Source organism: Lepisosteus platostomus, chromosome 9 (genome assembly GCF_059453375.1).
Source record: "Lepisosteus platostomus isolate fLepPlt1 chromosome 9, fLepPlt1.hap1, whole genome shotgun sequence".
In the NCBI taxonomy this organism is placed as follows: Eukaryota; Metazoa; Chordata; class Actinopteri; order Semionotiformes; family Lepisosteidae; genus Lepisosteus; species Lepisosteus platostomus.
Window position 1 is genome coordinate 55,693,112 of NC_142619.1, and position 12,711 is coordinate 55,705,822.

The 12,711-nt window shown below is 36.4% G+C and overlaps 1 protein-coding gene across 2 annotated transcripts in view; it reads left to right on the top strand.

Moving 5' to 3' along the window:
- pde3a (phosphodiesterase 3A, cGMP-inhibited) overlaps window positions 1-12,711 on the top strand; it is a 177,280-nt gene that overhangs the window by 81,647 nt on the left and 82,922 nt on the right. For both annotated transcript variants that reach the window (XM_088645700.1, XM_088645701.1), the window contains exon 2: window positions 2,997-3,047. In XM_088645700.1, the coding sequence (XP_088501826.1) occupies window positions 2,997-3,047 (51 nt within the window). The remainder of the gene's footprint in view (window positions 1-2,996; window positions 3,048-12,711) is intronic.

Consider the following 12,711-nt stretch of genomic DNA (forward strand, 5'->3'; position numbering starts at 1 on the left):
TCTCACTTTACATATACACTAATTCCAACACTTACTTACAGTACAGTATGCACAAATACTTATTGTAGCCACTGTACTGTACAGTGTATGTCTACTGCATAGGCATACAGCTCATTTAGAACTCTCTATTTTAGTGGCTTTGCACCCTATTATGTAAGATCTCTTTATTGTGACTCTCATAGTTATTATATTGTGTAACTAAAGCACTACTATATATACAGTACATTGGTTTTACTTAGTTCTCCCACATTCCCACTTTCTATTGTGCTTGGAGTAAGTATTCCACAAGGTGGGAATTAAATTGCCTCTTTGCTCCACTGTAAAACCAAGCTTATGTTGCACAGCAATTGAGAGATAGAGAAAGCCATAGGGATACTGAAGAGGTGTCTGGCTTTTTGATTTTTTTCGGGCAAAAGTTAACAAAGCTGCAGCCTCATAGTGAACCTTAATAACTTCTATTTGATAAATGTTGAGACCTTGTCCATTTTTCTTTTTGAAGAGGCAACAGATCATCTGAATGAAATGTAGTACAGAATTTGTTTCTTAAAACAGCTTTTCGATATTGAAGACCAATTTTGAACAATCGTGACCGATTTTATTTGAAGTTTCAGTACAGAATTTATTTTATCCCATGAGCTGTGCAGCAAATGTACAACAGGGTAATTCCTTGACTTAAACAAAAACTAAAGGGGTATCATTAATTTTAACCATGATATGGAATACCATTCTAACAATCCTGAATTCTGCACATTTAATTGTCTCAAATTTGTGCAAAGGCTTACCAACAGGTAAAACACAAACCTATACACTCCTCAAATTGTCAGAAGATATACTGTAACAATGGTTATGATAAAAAACATTTAACTCTCAGTCAAAATAGTAACCGATTGAGTAACCATGCATAACATTTTATGCATATTAATCAAAGCATAAAACCATTCAGTTTTGGGTTTTTGAAAGAAACAGAAAACACTCTAGAGCTTAGTTAAGCTTTCATACATGGCTGTAACAAGTGCCACAAAAAGAAAGGTTCTCTTGTATGGCAGAGATTATATTAAATTAAACCAATAATTTAATTGACTTTTCAAATGTATGAAACTGTAATCAGTAAAGCTCTCTGTCCCTGTTACAGTCCTCTATAGCAGCACCCATGTACATGAATTACCATAAATAATTTCATGCTATCAAAATTTGAAATTTCCCTCCAATTAAGAATCCTTAAGATGATAATGAGACCCCCTGCATTCCGGCATATCTTTAAGAAATTGCCTTAATCTCAATGCTGAATCATTACTGCAAAGTGAGGCTTCTACAGTTCTAAAATGAGTTCTTGAGGTGTTAAGGTCATTCTGCATGTGTGAGTGTAGAGTGTAGAGGCAATATACTGTATATTGCAATTACACTATTTTTAGGTGATTAACAGTGCTCTGGTACATAGTAAACCAAATAAAAAGAATATGCCTGTGATACCCTGAAACCAACACCCTCTGATTGTTCCTCAATCTTCGTTTTATCACCCACTTAGCATTTTGTTGTCCTGGATTCTGAACAAAACAGTAATTCCACTGTACTGTACTGTGAGCTAAGCAATATCCAACATTATTACACAGTAGGTTTTGCTGGTATTAAGTGCTATTTTATTCATAGCACTGACATATACAAACATTTTCTTATTGTAGTTATTAATGTTCTATTCACCATAATTAGGGATCTTGTAGAATGGTATATTGCTTTTTGTCTCTTATTGGAGGCTTCAGTAAAATGCTTGTGTGGGCCTTTTTATACAGTACTGTATGTTGTGATTTATTGTATCAAAAATAAAATTTAGCAATTATATCCAGAACTATTGCATACATCTTTTTCTCACTAAATTATACATTTTAATCCATGGGGAAAATACCCATGGGGACACATTATAATTCTCCAAATTTGTGTCATTTGTCTTTGGTTTTAAGATACATGGGTTGTATCAAATCCCACAGAATCAAAATGTGTACTAGAATATTCAAGAGAGAGAAGAGTATTCCACTGAGAGACAGATCCCATTGATTTACAGCTGCTCAGCAGTAACCTATAAAACAAGGAGAATATGCCTCTAGAAATAAGTTTGCTGCTGGAAGAGGTATTAGTGGGGCCAGAAGGGGGCGCTCACCCTGCGGTCCATGTGGGTCCTAATGCCCCAGTATAGTGACGGGGACACTGTACTGAAACAGGCGCCGTCCTTCGGATGAGACGTATATCCAAGGTCCTGACTCTCTGTGGTCATTAAAAATCAAAAATTGGCTTCATTACTCTGCTCTCCTCCCAAATGATAGCTGATGTGTGGTGAGCGTTCTGGCGCACTATGGCTGCTGTCGCATCATCCAGGTGGATGTTGCACATTGGTGGTGGTGGAGGGGAGCCCCCATTACCTGTAAAGCACTTTGAGTGGAGTATCCAGAAAAGCACTATATAAGTGTAAGCAATTATTATTATTAATTATTATTAAATATATTTGCTGTTTATTTCCTTTGCTAAGTATGCACAGTGGGAAAATGTTCCTAATACTAAACTTATCTGCTCACACTAGTTTCTTTGTATCACAAGCCTCAACCTTAAAGAACGTTCACAGTTTTCAAAGTTGACTTCGTGAGCACCAAACCTTGCAACCCAGACAATGTGTATCAGCTGTAGTTATTGTATGTGACAGGCTCTGTGATGGCATGAATCATTCCAAACAAGTGGAAAATGGCTTTTACAGTGCCTAAAGGGTATTCTACTGCCAGTTAATTAGTGCAGCAAAGTCAGCCTTGTCAAACCCATAAAGCCTTGATAAATGGTTTTCAAACTAAATTGAACTGTAAAATTGAATTAGAAGTTTGTGCTGGTGAAAGAAATAACGAATAACAATAATCCTGTAAGACTTGCGGTGTTCTTTTCTTTTGGCAGTTCTAACTAGTCCCCCTTGAAATATGCATTTTTATTTCTAAAATTCCTTCTTCTTTCTCTTTCTGCAGTTTCTTTCCCACTCAGAATGGGACCACAAGCGAGGCTACAGAGGATCTCAGGTTAGTGAACAAAATAGAGGAGATGGGTGTAATTGATTCAATGGGTACATTTTTCACTCACGTGGAATATCAAAACTGCTTCATGTCTAAATAAAAACAAAAGTCATGAGGCTTGAACAAACTTTGCACTTGTTAGTTTTAAATATAAATATAAGAAATGTGACACAAAATGAAGTTATTTTGACTGCAGTATTGAAACATTTATTGAAGTGTCTTTTACAAGAATAATTTTATCTTTACCCTTTTATTGGTACAAAATGGAAGTGATAACATGGAATCCAATATTTCTTTTTTAAAACTGCTATTTTCCTTGTGAAACAGAATGGGTTTTGAACCTAATCTCCTTTGATTGTGTGCTTTATGTATAGATTAACAAATAGCCCAATATACTTTATGAAGAGTTTTTTTGTTTTTGTGATGCACGGGCAAGCTACTGTGAAATGCAGAAAAATGAGGAGCTATCTAATTGCTATGATCACTATCTGTTCGCATTAAGCATATAAAGAATAATTAAGATTTCCCTTTCCTTTCTGGCTTCCTGCCTAGCAAATATCCCCCAGGGGCATAATAATCTCCCACACACTAAGGCACGGAAATATAAAACTCATTTGTACAGAGCAGAATACAAAACAAATCCAATGGCGGACTTCATACAGTAAATCTGTCATACAGCTGTATTTAGGTAGCATAGCTTTGCGGTATTCGTCTCTTTGCTTTATTTTTTATTTAATACCAAATTTGATGCCACACCAATGAACCAGTTTGATTATTAGGGGGAACTGAGCTGTAGGGACTGGGAACTTAATATGAGGTCCTGGCAACCTCACAGTTAGTGCTGCCAGATTTCAAGATTTGAGTCTGTTCTTCTTACCTGCTTAAATTAAAGCTCTAATTATCACAGCAAAATAACATCTGCCACTTAATCAAATAACTGATCATCTGAGGGCAATGAAGCAAGCTCTTCCTTTCTGTTGTATTAAAAAGGGTGCCACTTAAATGCCATTTGGGTGGTATTGAATAATGAACCAGTTATAGAAATGAGCTTTTCAGTCCAGCTGCTACTTTTCCTAGTCAGTGTTAGGAGGTGTGATAATTTTAGGTTAGTATTGCTACCCACTACCACTATAGGTAAGGAGAGTTAATGTAATTGGTAAGAGTTGATGTCACTGGATGTTGAAGAAGACATGCAAAGAAAAAAAGTTTATACCGTGTTGAAAGGAAAAGAAAAGAGACACAACATTTTGGGTGTGAACCTTCTAGTTGGAAGAAGACATGTCAGCCTTTGTAAAATTATTTCAGGTGGCTAGCTGCGTCAGAATGCATAGGCTGCAAAGGAACAAGTAAAGGTTTATTCCATGCTGAAAAGAGAAGAAAGGAAATACAAATTTTTGGCTGTGGAGCCTTCTTCGGGGCATAAGAAGGGTGCTCCTTACACCCGAAGAAGGCTCCACAGCCAAAAATTTGTATTTCCTTTCTTTGTGTTTTCTTTCTTCTCTTTTCAGCATGGAATAAACCTATTATTTGCTCCTTTGTGAAATTATGGCTGTTACCCTTGCTGTCACTATAAAATCCGCAACTGTTAAATGGCAATAAGATCTGACCTGCACGAAGCTCTCACACCCAGAAATATCTGAGATAAAAGCCTAACTCTCAGCATTTATAGCTCCACCCATGGCCTGGATTTTGTGTCATTTGCTGGTACAAATAGCTGCCCTATTCCTAGTCAGAATTGGCTGTCCTGCTGCATATAATTCTTAGTTCCTCTAAGGATTTGTTTTGTAAGCTTTTATGGTGCCTTAGGTAAGATGAAACAGTGCCTTGTAACTGTAAGATGCGGTTGAAATTATTGTACTATTGGTACAAGAATAATACACTGAGATGATAGCAAAATGTTAAAGTAATTCAGAGCACAACATGCCTATCAATTATCAAGCATAGCAATGATGAGATTTCATTCTGCAGTCCTAAGGGCAAAGGGAAAGTTGCATTAGCTTATATAAAGTCATCAATTGATTTGTCCTAAAATAATGTTATGGTTATTGGTAGTGACTATTGAAGTTTTTCAGGATCTAGGACAATGGTTAACACCTGGCTAATGATATAATTTACACTTCTCTAGGGCTTTGAAGCAAGAAAGGACCTGGGGTGTTTACTGAATGTATGTGTGAGACACATTGATCAAAAGAATAGTCTCTGTTTACCTTGGCTAATTAAGTTCTGGGTATCTGGGTAAATGATTAAGGGTCATCAACAGTGGAGGGACAGAAGATAAAACAGGCAGGTAGGGAGAGAGAGCTACTGTAGAGAGAGAACACCAAAGGACAGCAAGACACAAGGGGAAAGGATAAGAGACAGAGCCAGGTGAGAGGACCTTGTTCCGATCAGACTTTAACACCATATTTGAGTATTTGAACATTGATAAGAGAGCCTGACTTTTAATACCTTGGTTAAAAAAATGTCTCCCCTTTTTGAGCCTGTTAGCTTTTATATACTGTAGAATTTAAATTCTTGGTAGCTGTCTGGGGTTTCTCTGGTTGGTGAGGACATAGGCCTTAGAGACACCTTGTTTATAAATAGTGTAACTTGTACGTTGATATGTTTATGTTGTTTGTCTTTTAATTTGTGTTGTGCCATTATTAATAAATTTTTAACTCAGTGTCCCTGATTTATTACGCTTTTCACCAAAGCTGTGTCAGAGCACAAAGAACTTAGGTGCCTCCAATTATACCAACTGCTTGGGCATATTCTTGGCAAACTCTTTAGTTTGGGGGATTGTGATGATTTAATGTACTTATTGATTAATCGCCTAGTCCTTTTTTTCTTGTATTTTCTATTTCCGTAACCTCCTGTTTGTAACAGTAACACACTGTGAAATTATTGCTGACTTGACAATAAAGGTTTTCACTAGTCTCCTAATAGAATATCCATCATTTTAAAGGATCAGGAATATATATTGCCAAAAGAGGTGATACTTTTAAAAAAGCACTCATTCAGTAAATCCTGTTATGGATGAAAGTCAGTAAAAACCTACAGTATGGGATATGGGACATTACACCTCCATTCTTTTTCAATAGAAGCCCCAGTGCGTTACTGTTGTTTAGCCTTAATGACCATTGTCTTCTGCGATGTTAAAACAGAATACAGTTCTATTATGTTCAAAGTATTCTTTAATGACATGATCAGAGTGTTTCTTTCAGCCAAAGGGTATTTTACCTGGGTTGGATTTTTAATTTCTATGCCCTGAGCATGGACAGAATCCTGGCATAGTCCTATTGAGCCTCTGTATAGACTGCCATAGGATATTCAGCTATGCATACTGCACTCTCACACAGGAAGGGTGGCTGTTTGCACTTGTCCTGGTCTGGTATTGGCGAAATGGTCCCACAGGTTTTCTACTGGTCTCAGAAAAGGAGAAAAACCTGGCCTTGGCAAGGCTTGGCTTGGCTTGAAGATTCTGATGTTAACATTGTGCGATTGTAATCCTAGCACTGTGTGGCCTTGCATTGCCCTGCTGAGAAATTGACACTTGCAAAAACAGAAAAGATTGCTGGCTCAAGGGGTCCATCAATGTATCACTGAGTAATATGTTCATAAAGACATTTTTTTTAAAGGAGATTCCTTCCCACATCATAGCTCTTGCAGTCTGTAGAGATCTGTAGAGAGCAAAATGGTATTCATTGGTAAACAAAACACTTCACCAGTCTCTCTGCTGCCACCGGAAATGTGCACTTATCCTCAGAAAATGTATCTTTTGGCTTTTAGCTGTAAAGTGTTACACCTGAATGTCCTCTTAGTTTGCATAACACTCTACCTTTCTGGTTGTGACCTGTCCCTTACAGAGCTGGCCAGTCTGCTGATTGTCAAAGCAGAGTATCATTCTTTGGGGAACTAGTCTGACCCAAGTAGTCTTCAAGCATTCTGATAGCAGCTAGGTCATCCTCATTACACAAACGGGGCATAGTCATATCTTTTGTTCTTCGGGCATTAATTAAAAACGTCTTTTTAAATGGCTAATTTTACAGGTTCTTAATCAGCTAATTTTGGCCATTTTAATCAAAAACAAAACATCATGAGCATCTGATGTTTTATGTCATCAAATGACTTCAATTCTACATTTTATTATCCCAAGGAACAATACTACCAAACAATGAACAAACATAAGTGATCATTATTTTTAAAATGTAAATAACATCCTGTACTGAGCCATTAATGTAAAACATAGACGGTTGCATTTTCATTGTGCATCAGCATATTGGCAAAGAGAGATCAAGTGTTTGTTACTACAAAAGTGTATCAATGAAAGAAAAATAAACACTTAGGATTATATAGAGACTTCAAGAGCTGCTTTCACAGAGAAAAGCTTGCCTGCTGATTCAGGGATGGCTGTAGCTTAAACACAATATATCTCACAGTTGCATCATGCTATGTGGGCAGTAGTATTGTACCTTCAGTAGTCAGAGAAGTTCATATATTTTCGTTTCAGAACTATTAAAAGTAATAATAAGGACACTTTTGTTAGTCCAAACAACTCTTTATTATGTAGGACTCAGGCGTTGCTCTTTGCCCTGCAGTTTCCTAGCAACAGCTATTTTCAATTTAAATGCTTCCTGTGCTTGCCACCTACTCTATGTGCTGAGGTCCTCAGTGTGCCATTTCAAGCTTTTTATCTGGAGAATAGCATCTAAAAGCTGGTGCTGCTTTCAGCGGGGTATTCAACAGGTTGAATATACCGAACCTCGGGCAGAGTTTCAGAATGCCTTCCTTCATCAGTCTCAGGAGTGGCAATGTCAGCAGTGTTTCTGGAGTGGACCTGCAGGAGCAGGACTGATCTCTCATAGAACTTCCAGGGGGACAGCTCTCATCATGATGAACAGGGCTTCCGTTCACCGAGAAAAGCACCACTGGGAACCCATTGTGCCGTCAAACCAGGTGTGTTCTGCAAACTGGTCATGCTCTTTTCTCTGTTTTGTGAATGCTGTACAAATGGAATCTATTCAGATACTAATAGTGCAATATAACCACCTCTAACTGTAGATGAGTTGCATAGGTTGACCACAAAAGCCGTAATGCTGAACATAGCCTGAACTCTCCACTGACCGCAGAGGGGGGCTGTACTTCTGTGGTTGATGAAGTACAGTACAACCCTTCCTATATGCAGAGCACTTTGAGAAAGGCCCTTGAAAGGCACTGCAAGGAACTAATTATTTGTAGAAGATATCTTGTTCCATCTTTTACACTGTAAGGTATTAAGAACTGACTGATTCTTCACCTCTGAAGTGTAACTTTGCAATCCCAAAATTGTGTCCAAGTGTTAAGGTCTTGCCCATTATAGGTCTGTCGTATCCTTCTGTTTTCAGTGTGACAATCACATCTGTTTGTACCTGTTACATTGTTGTTTTGTTTTCCTTAAAGTACTTGTAAGTCACGATAACTAATTCTTGATTTTAATATCGCCGACAAACAGTACATAAAATGAACAGTATTCCATTTTAACTGCATATCTCTTACATTCAGTTGAAATTTTCAGTGGAAATCTCTTGGTTTGTACATTTACTAACAGGTAAAATTGCTGTGTTGTCTTAGCAAAAAAGGTAAAATTGAAGATAAAAAGATTTAGTAGCTACATCTAATAATGGTTTACATCATTTAATAATTCTGAAGAGTAAGTCAACAGTGTGAATGCTTACGTACAGTGTGCCGCAGAACTGTTACAAAAATGTCGGTCTTTAATTAATATTAAAATTAGTTTCCATTTGACATCGACAAGCTTCTATTTAAAAAATGGAGCAGTGTAATGACTAAACATCCCAGCATTGCAAAGAACACAGATGTGTGGTGAGTCCTGGGGGAAAACACCTGCAACCCTACGGTAGCATTTCAGGTATTTATTGCAGGAAAATGTAAATGAAAGAGTTATGTTCTGTAGCTTGTAAACAAGCCCTTTTAACGTTTTCCGGAAGAGAATTAGTGGTCTTCAAAATCTCCAATTTTTCTGTTTGCAATATAAAATCTTATTTTGGTCTTTGAAAATGTGAATGTATGTTTGCAGAATCATACCCTCAGCAATATTAATGCTGCCTATGCATAAGAAAACATGTATAACAGTACCTGTAAAAAAACAGTAACACTGCAAAATATGAGGAAAATGCATTTTGGGTTTTTATGTGTCATGCAATACATATTAAAGTTACAGTACTTTGAAGGTGTTTTGTACAGCACAGTTGAAACTGCTGTAAATTATCTCAATTCATGCCACTCATTTTCATTTTCATACAGTTCATCCATACAGAATTGAATTTCAATACTTCTTCCATGTGGTCTCCTGGTTTTGAGTGCTATTTCCATCGGTATTGAAATACTGATTTACTGTCTGTGGGAAAGAAAATAGCAAAAAACAAAGCTGATACTGTGTGTGATGAGAGAGTTTCTGCTTCTCGGCTTTCCTATCTAGGTTTGGGAGAACTGTAGTTTGGGCATTGAATTTCTGTGCATTGTCTGTTAATCAGTCAGTGTCAGTTTGTTTTTGTATGATGTTCTTCTAGACTCTTGTAAGCAGTATATTAACATTTTGTACATAGCATCTTCTCTCTTAAAACCCTTTAGAGGCAATTGCAGCTGAGATTCCTGATGCTTTTGGGGAGCCAGTTGTTAGAAACATCAGGATTTTGGTTTACTGTATATGGAAATGAAATTTGCTAAGCATAATAGAACTGTTATCATTAGAGTTATGCTTGATGAAACTGCTTTTTTGTGCTGCTGTTATGTCTCACATTTACTATTGTAATTGTTGGTATACTTAGACTAATTATATAATTATCGCTCATGGCTATAACATGATAAGATCTTACATTTTAAAGTTGGAAGTTTATTAATCTGCATGGGCATTGTTTTTTCAATATTGCATCAATATTACCACCCCAAGAGGGTACAAAAATATTTTAGCCAATCTCATAAAATCATAATGTATACATATCATGATCCTGATTATTGAAAGGTTTCACTGTCTGGTTATCATGAACTGGACAGAACTTTTGTATTTTCTAATCCTTTGCTTACAGATACAGTAAGTATCTTTATCCTGTTCATGCCATTTCACAGGAACAATAACTGCTATGAATCGCAGTCTTAATAGTATTTGCAGTAACATATCTAATGGAGTAGTTCTTCCCAGTCAAGGCACAGTAACAGAATCTATTTTATTATTTAAAAGCACAATGATCGCATCTGTAGTTCAGTCGGGAAAGGTACATAATATAGTCTGATTAAAAACTTATGCTGGCCAGTTTATCACATATATTAGGGCTGTGTTTAAAGACCACAAATGGTAGATTCCTTAAGCTATATTAGCATGAAAGGACCAGATAATGGACTATGCCAGTGTTTATTAATCATGTTTTTTTTTCCAAAAAATGTGATTTAAGTGTCTGTGTTGTAATAAAGAAAACCAAAAACTTTTGCTTTTTTACGAATTAAAACAAAACATATTGGGTTTGGGATATGTTATTATTATAACAAGTTGTTATGTTACGCTCTTGAATACTGATAGTGAACACATTTATGTGTTATAAATACCTGAAACCAGTTTGAGGACTTAATGCTCTGATAAAAGATTATAACTGAACCGTTGTCATTTTGATAATCTTATCTTGTTCTATAAAAATTGCATTTTTAAGTGCAATTTATGTTTTAATTATTCTCCTACGCATCCATAGAAAAATGAAGTGTATGGATGTTATACTTTTTTTTTAGATTAAGCAGCACAAATATTGATCGAGCCCAAGACCTTGTTACATCAGTTTTTAAATAACTGCTTTGCCTCCCATCTTTTATTTGTTTAGATTTTAAGATTGTTCTTTTTGCAATGGCTTGATGAGGAATGGTTCCATCCATTTTGCTTACAACAATACTGCTCTCCTGTTCATTGCATTCTCAATATATTTCCAAAGGACATATTAAGACTTAAGACATATTTCCAAAAGTAAAAAGGAAAATGAGTGTCATTTGTTTTTCAGTGCTCAGTTTTCTAGTAAAGAAAAACTATCCAAAAATCACATCTCAGAGTCTGTACCTGTACTTGTTATTAATTCCCAACTTATTTCCTGTGAGGATGTCTTTTCACAGCAGTTCCTGTATAAAGGCACTTTCTTGATCTGCACTGTATTGTCATAATGTCAGTCATGAGGCTGGAAGTATTTTTGGTTGCTCGGAGATGAAACCTGCTGTAGAAATGTTTTCCTTCATATGGAACATACCAGTTCTGCTATTTACTTATGCCAGACATAACACATATCAATCTATACCATAGTAACAAATTGCCAAAGGGATATTATCAATTACCAGAAGAATGACATGCTTCATAAGTATACTGTCACTATCTGGCAGTTTGGTTGTAGTGCTGTGCAGAAAGCATGATACTTTACCCTATAGAACACCACAGCCTCATCGGGATTCTGCTTTCCTATTTGCTATCTTTTCAGTTTTCTGCTTTCAAAGAAATATCATCACAGGAAAGTCACAGTACAGCCCTACACAGTACAGCACTTAGTAGTGCTAAGTACTAGATGAATGTTATGATTTTAGGATGTACATCAGGATTACATCCAAACGCACTGCTGGAATATATAAGATGCTTTAACCTGCTTGTCTATCTTTGATCTCTTAAGGACTGTGTCCACCATCTTTTCGTAATAATGCTTAACAGATGTTTAAGAGGAGGTTAAATTCTAACTTCACACCCCTGCTCCCATTTGCACAGGATAAATACTCCCTGGCTGCAAATCTTTTTTTCTATCCACCCTTCCTCCACCCCAGCTTCACCATTGCAGCAATTTCTCCCTGCATTATTCAGCCGGTAGACTTAATGCCAAAGTATGAAGTATGTTATCCTTTTACATTCGTTGAATCATTTGGGCATTGTTAGAATTTGATTGAACTGCTGATGAGCTCATGAAAAAAAACATTGGATTATTCTTTAGGTCTGCAATCTGTTTGAATGTTGTACAGTATGGTGTTGAATAACAGGTCAGTTAATGATCACGAGACATGTTTATTTTCTCTATTACATTTTGTGACTTGTTTACAGTGCTAATCCAGGTTTACAGATACAGAGGAAATGAAGCATTGTCAAGAAAATGCTAAGAAGTCTTTGTTGTGTTTTTAGGTCATCATTTTAACAATAATAATGACCAGTGTCATGATACAATACACAAGAATAACAATGCAAAACACTTTGTACAGAAGACATAAACATTGACCTTAAGAATCATGTGATTGGTAACACTATGACTGTCCCATATCATCATTTATTGATGAGCTCAAGGGGTTCCAGAACTCATGCAGTTACACTATTTCCTCAAAAAGATACACAACCAAATATTTTCACAGTCTAAAGTACACTTAAATTGAATAGGTCCCTATGCATATTGTCACTAGAAGTCACTGGTTTGAATGCAAAATAAGTTTTTCTAATATGATCAAATGTATGCATGGATTTACTTCCAAATAAAAGTATATGTTAGTACATGTTATGGTTATTAAAGGGTAGCACTGTAGCATAATGTTAGCAATGCTGCCTATAGCATTGGGGTTCAATTGTGGACCTGCTATTACTATCTGGAAGAAGGATCCTAGGCAGAACCCTCAGAATTCATAAGTACCAGTAGGA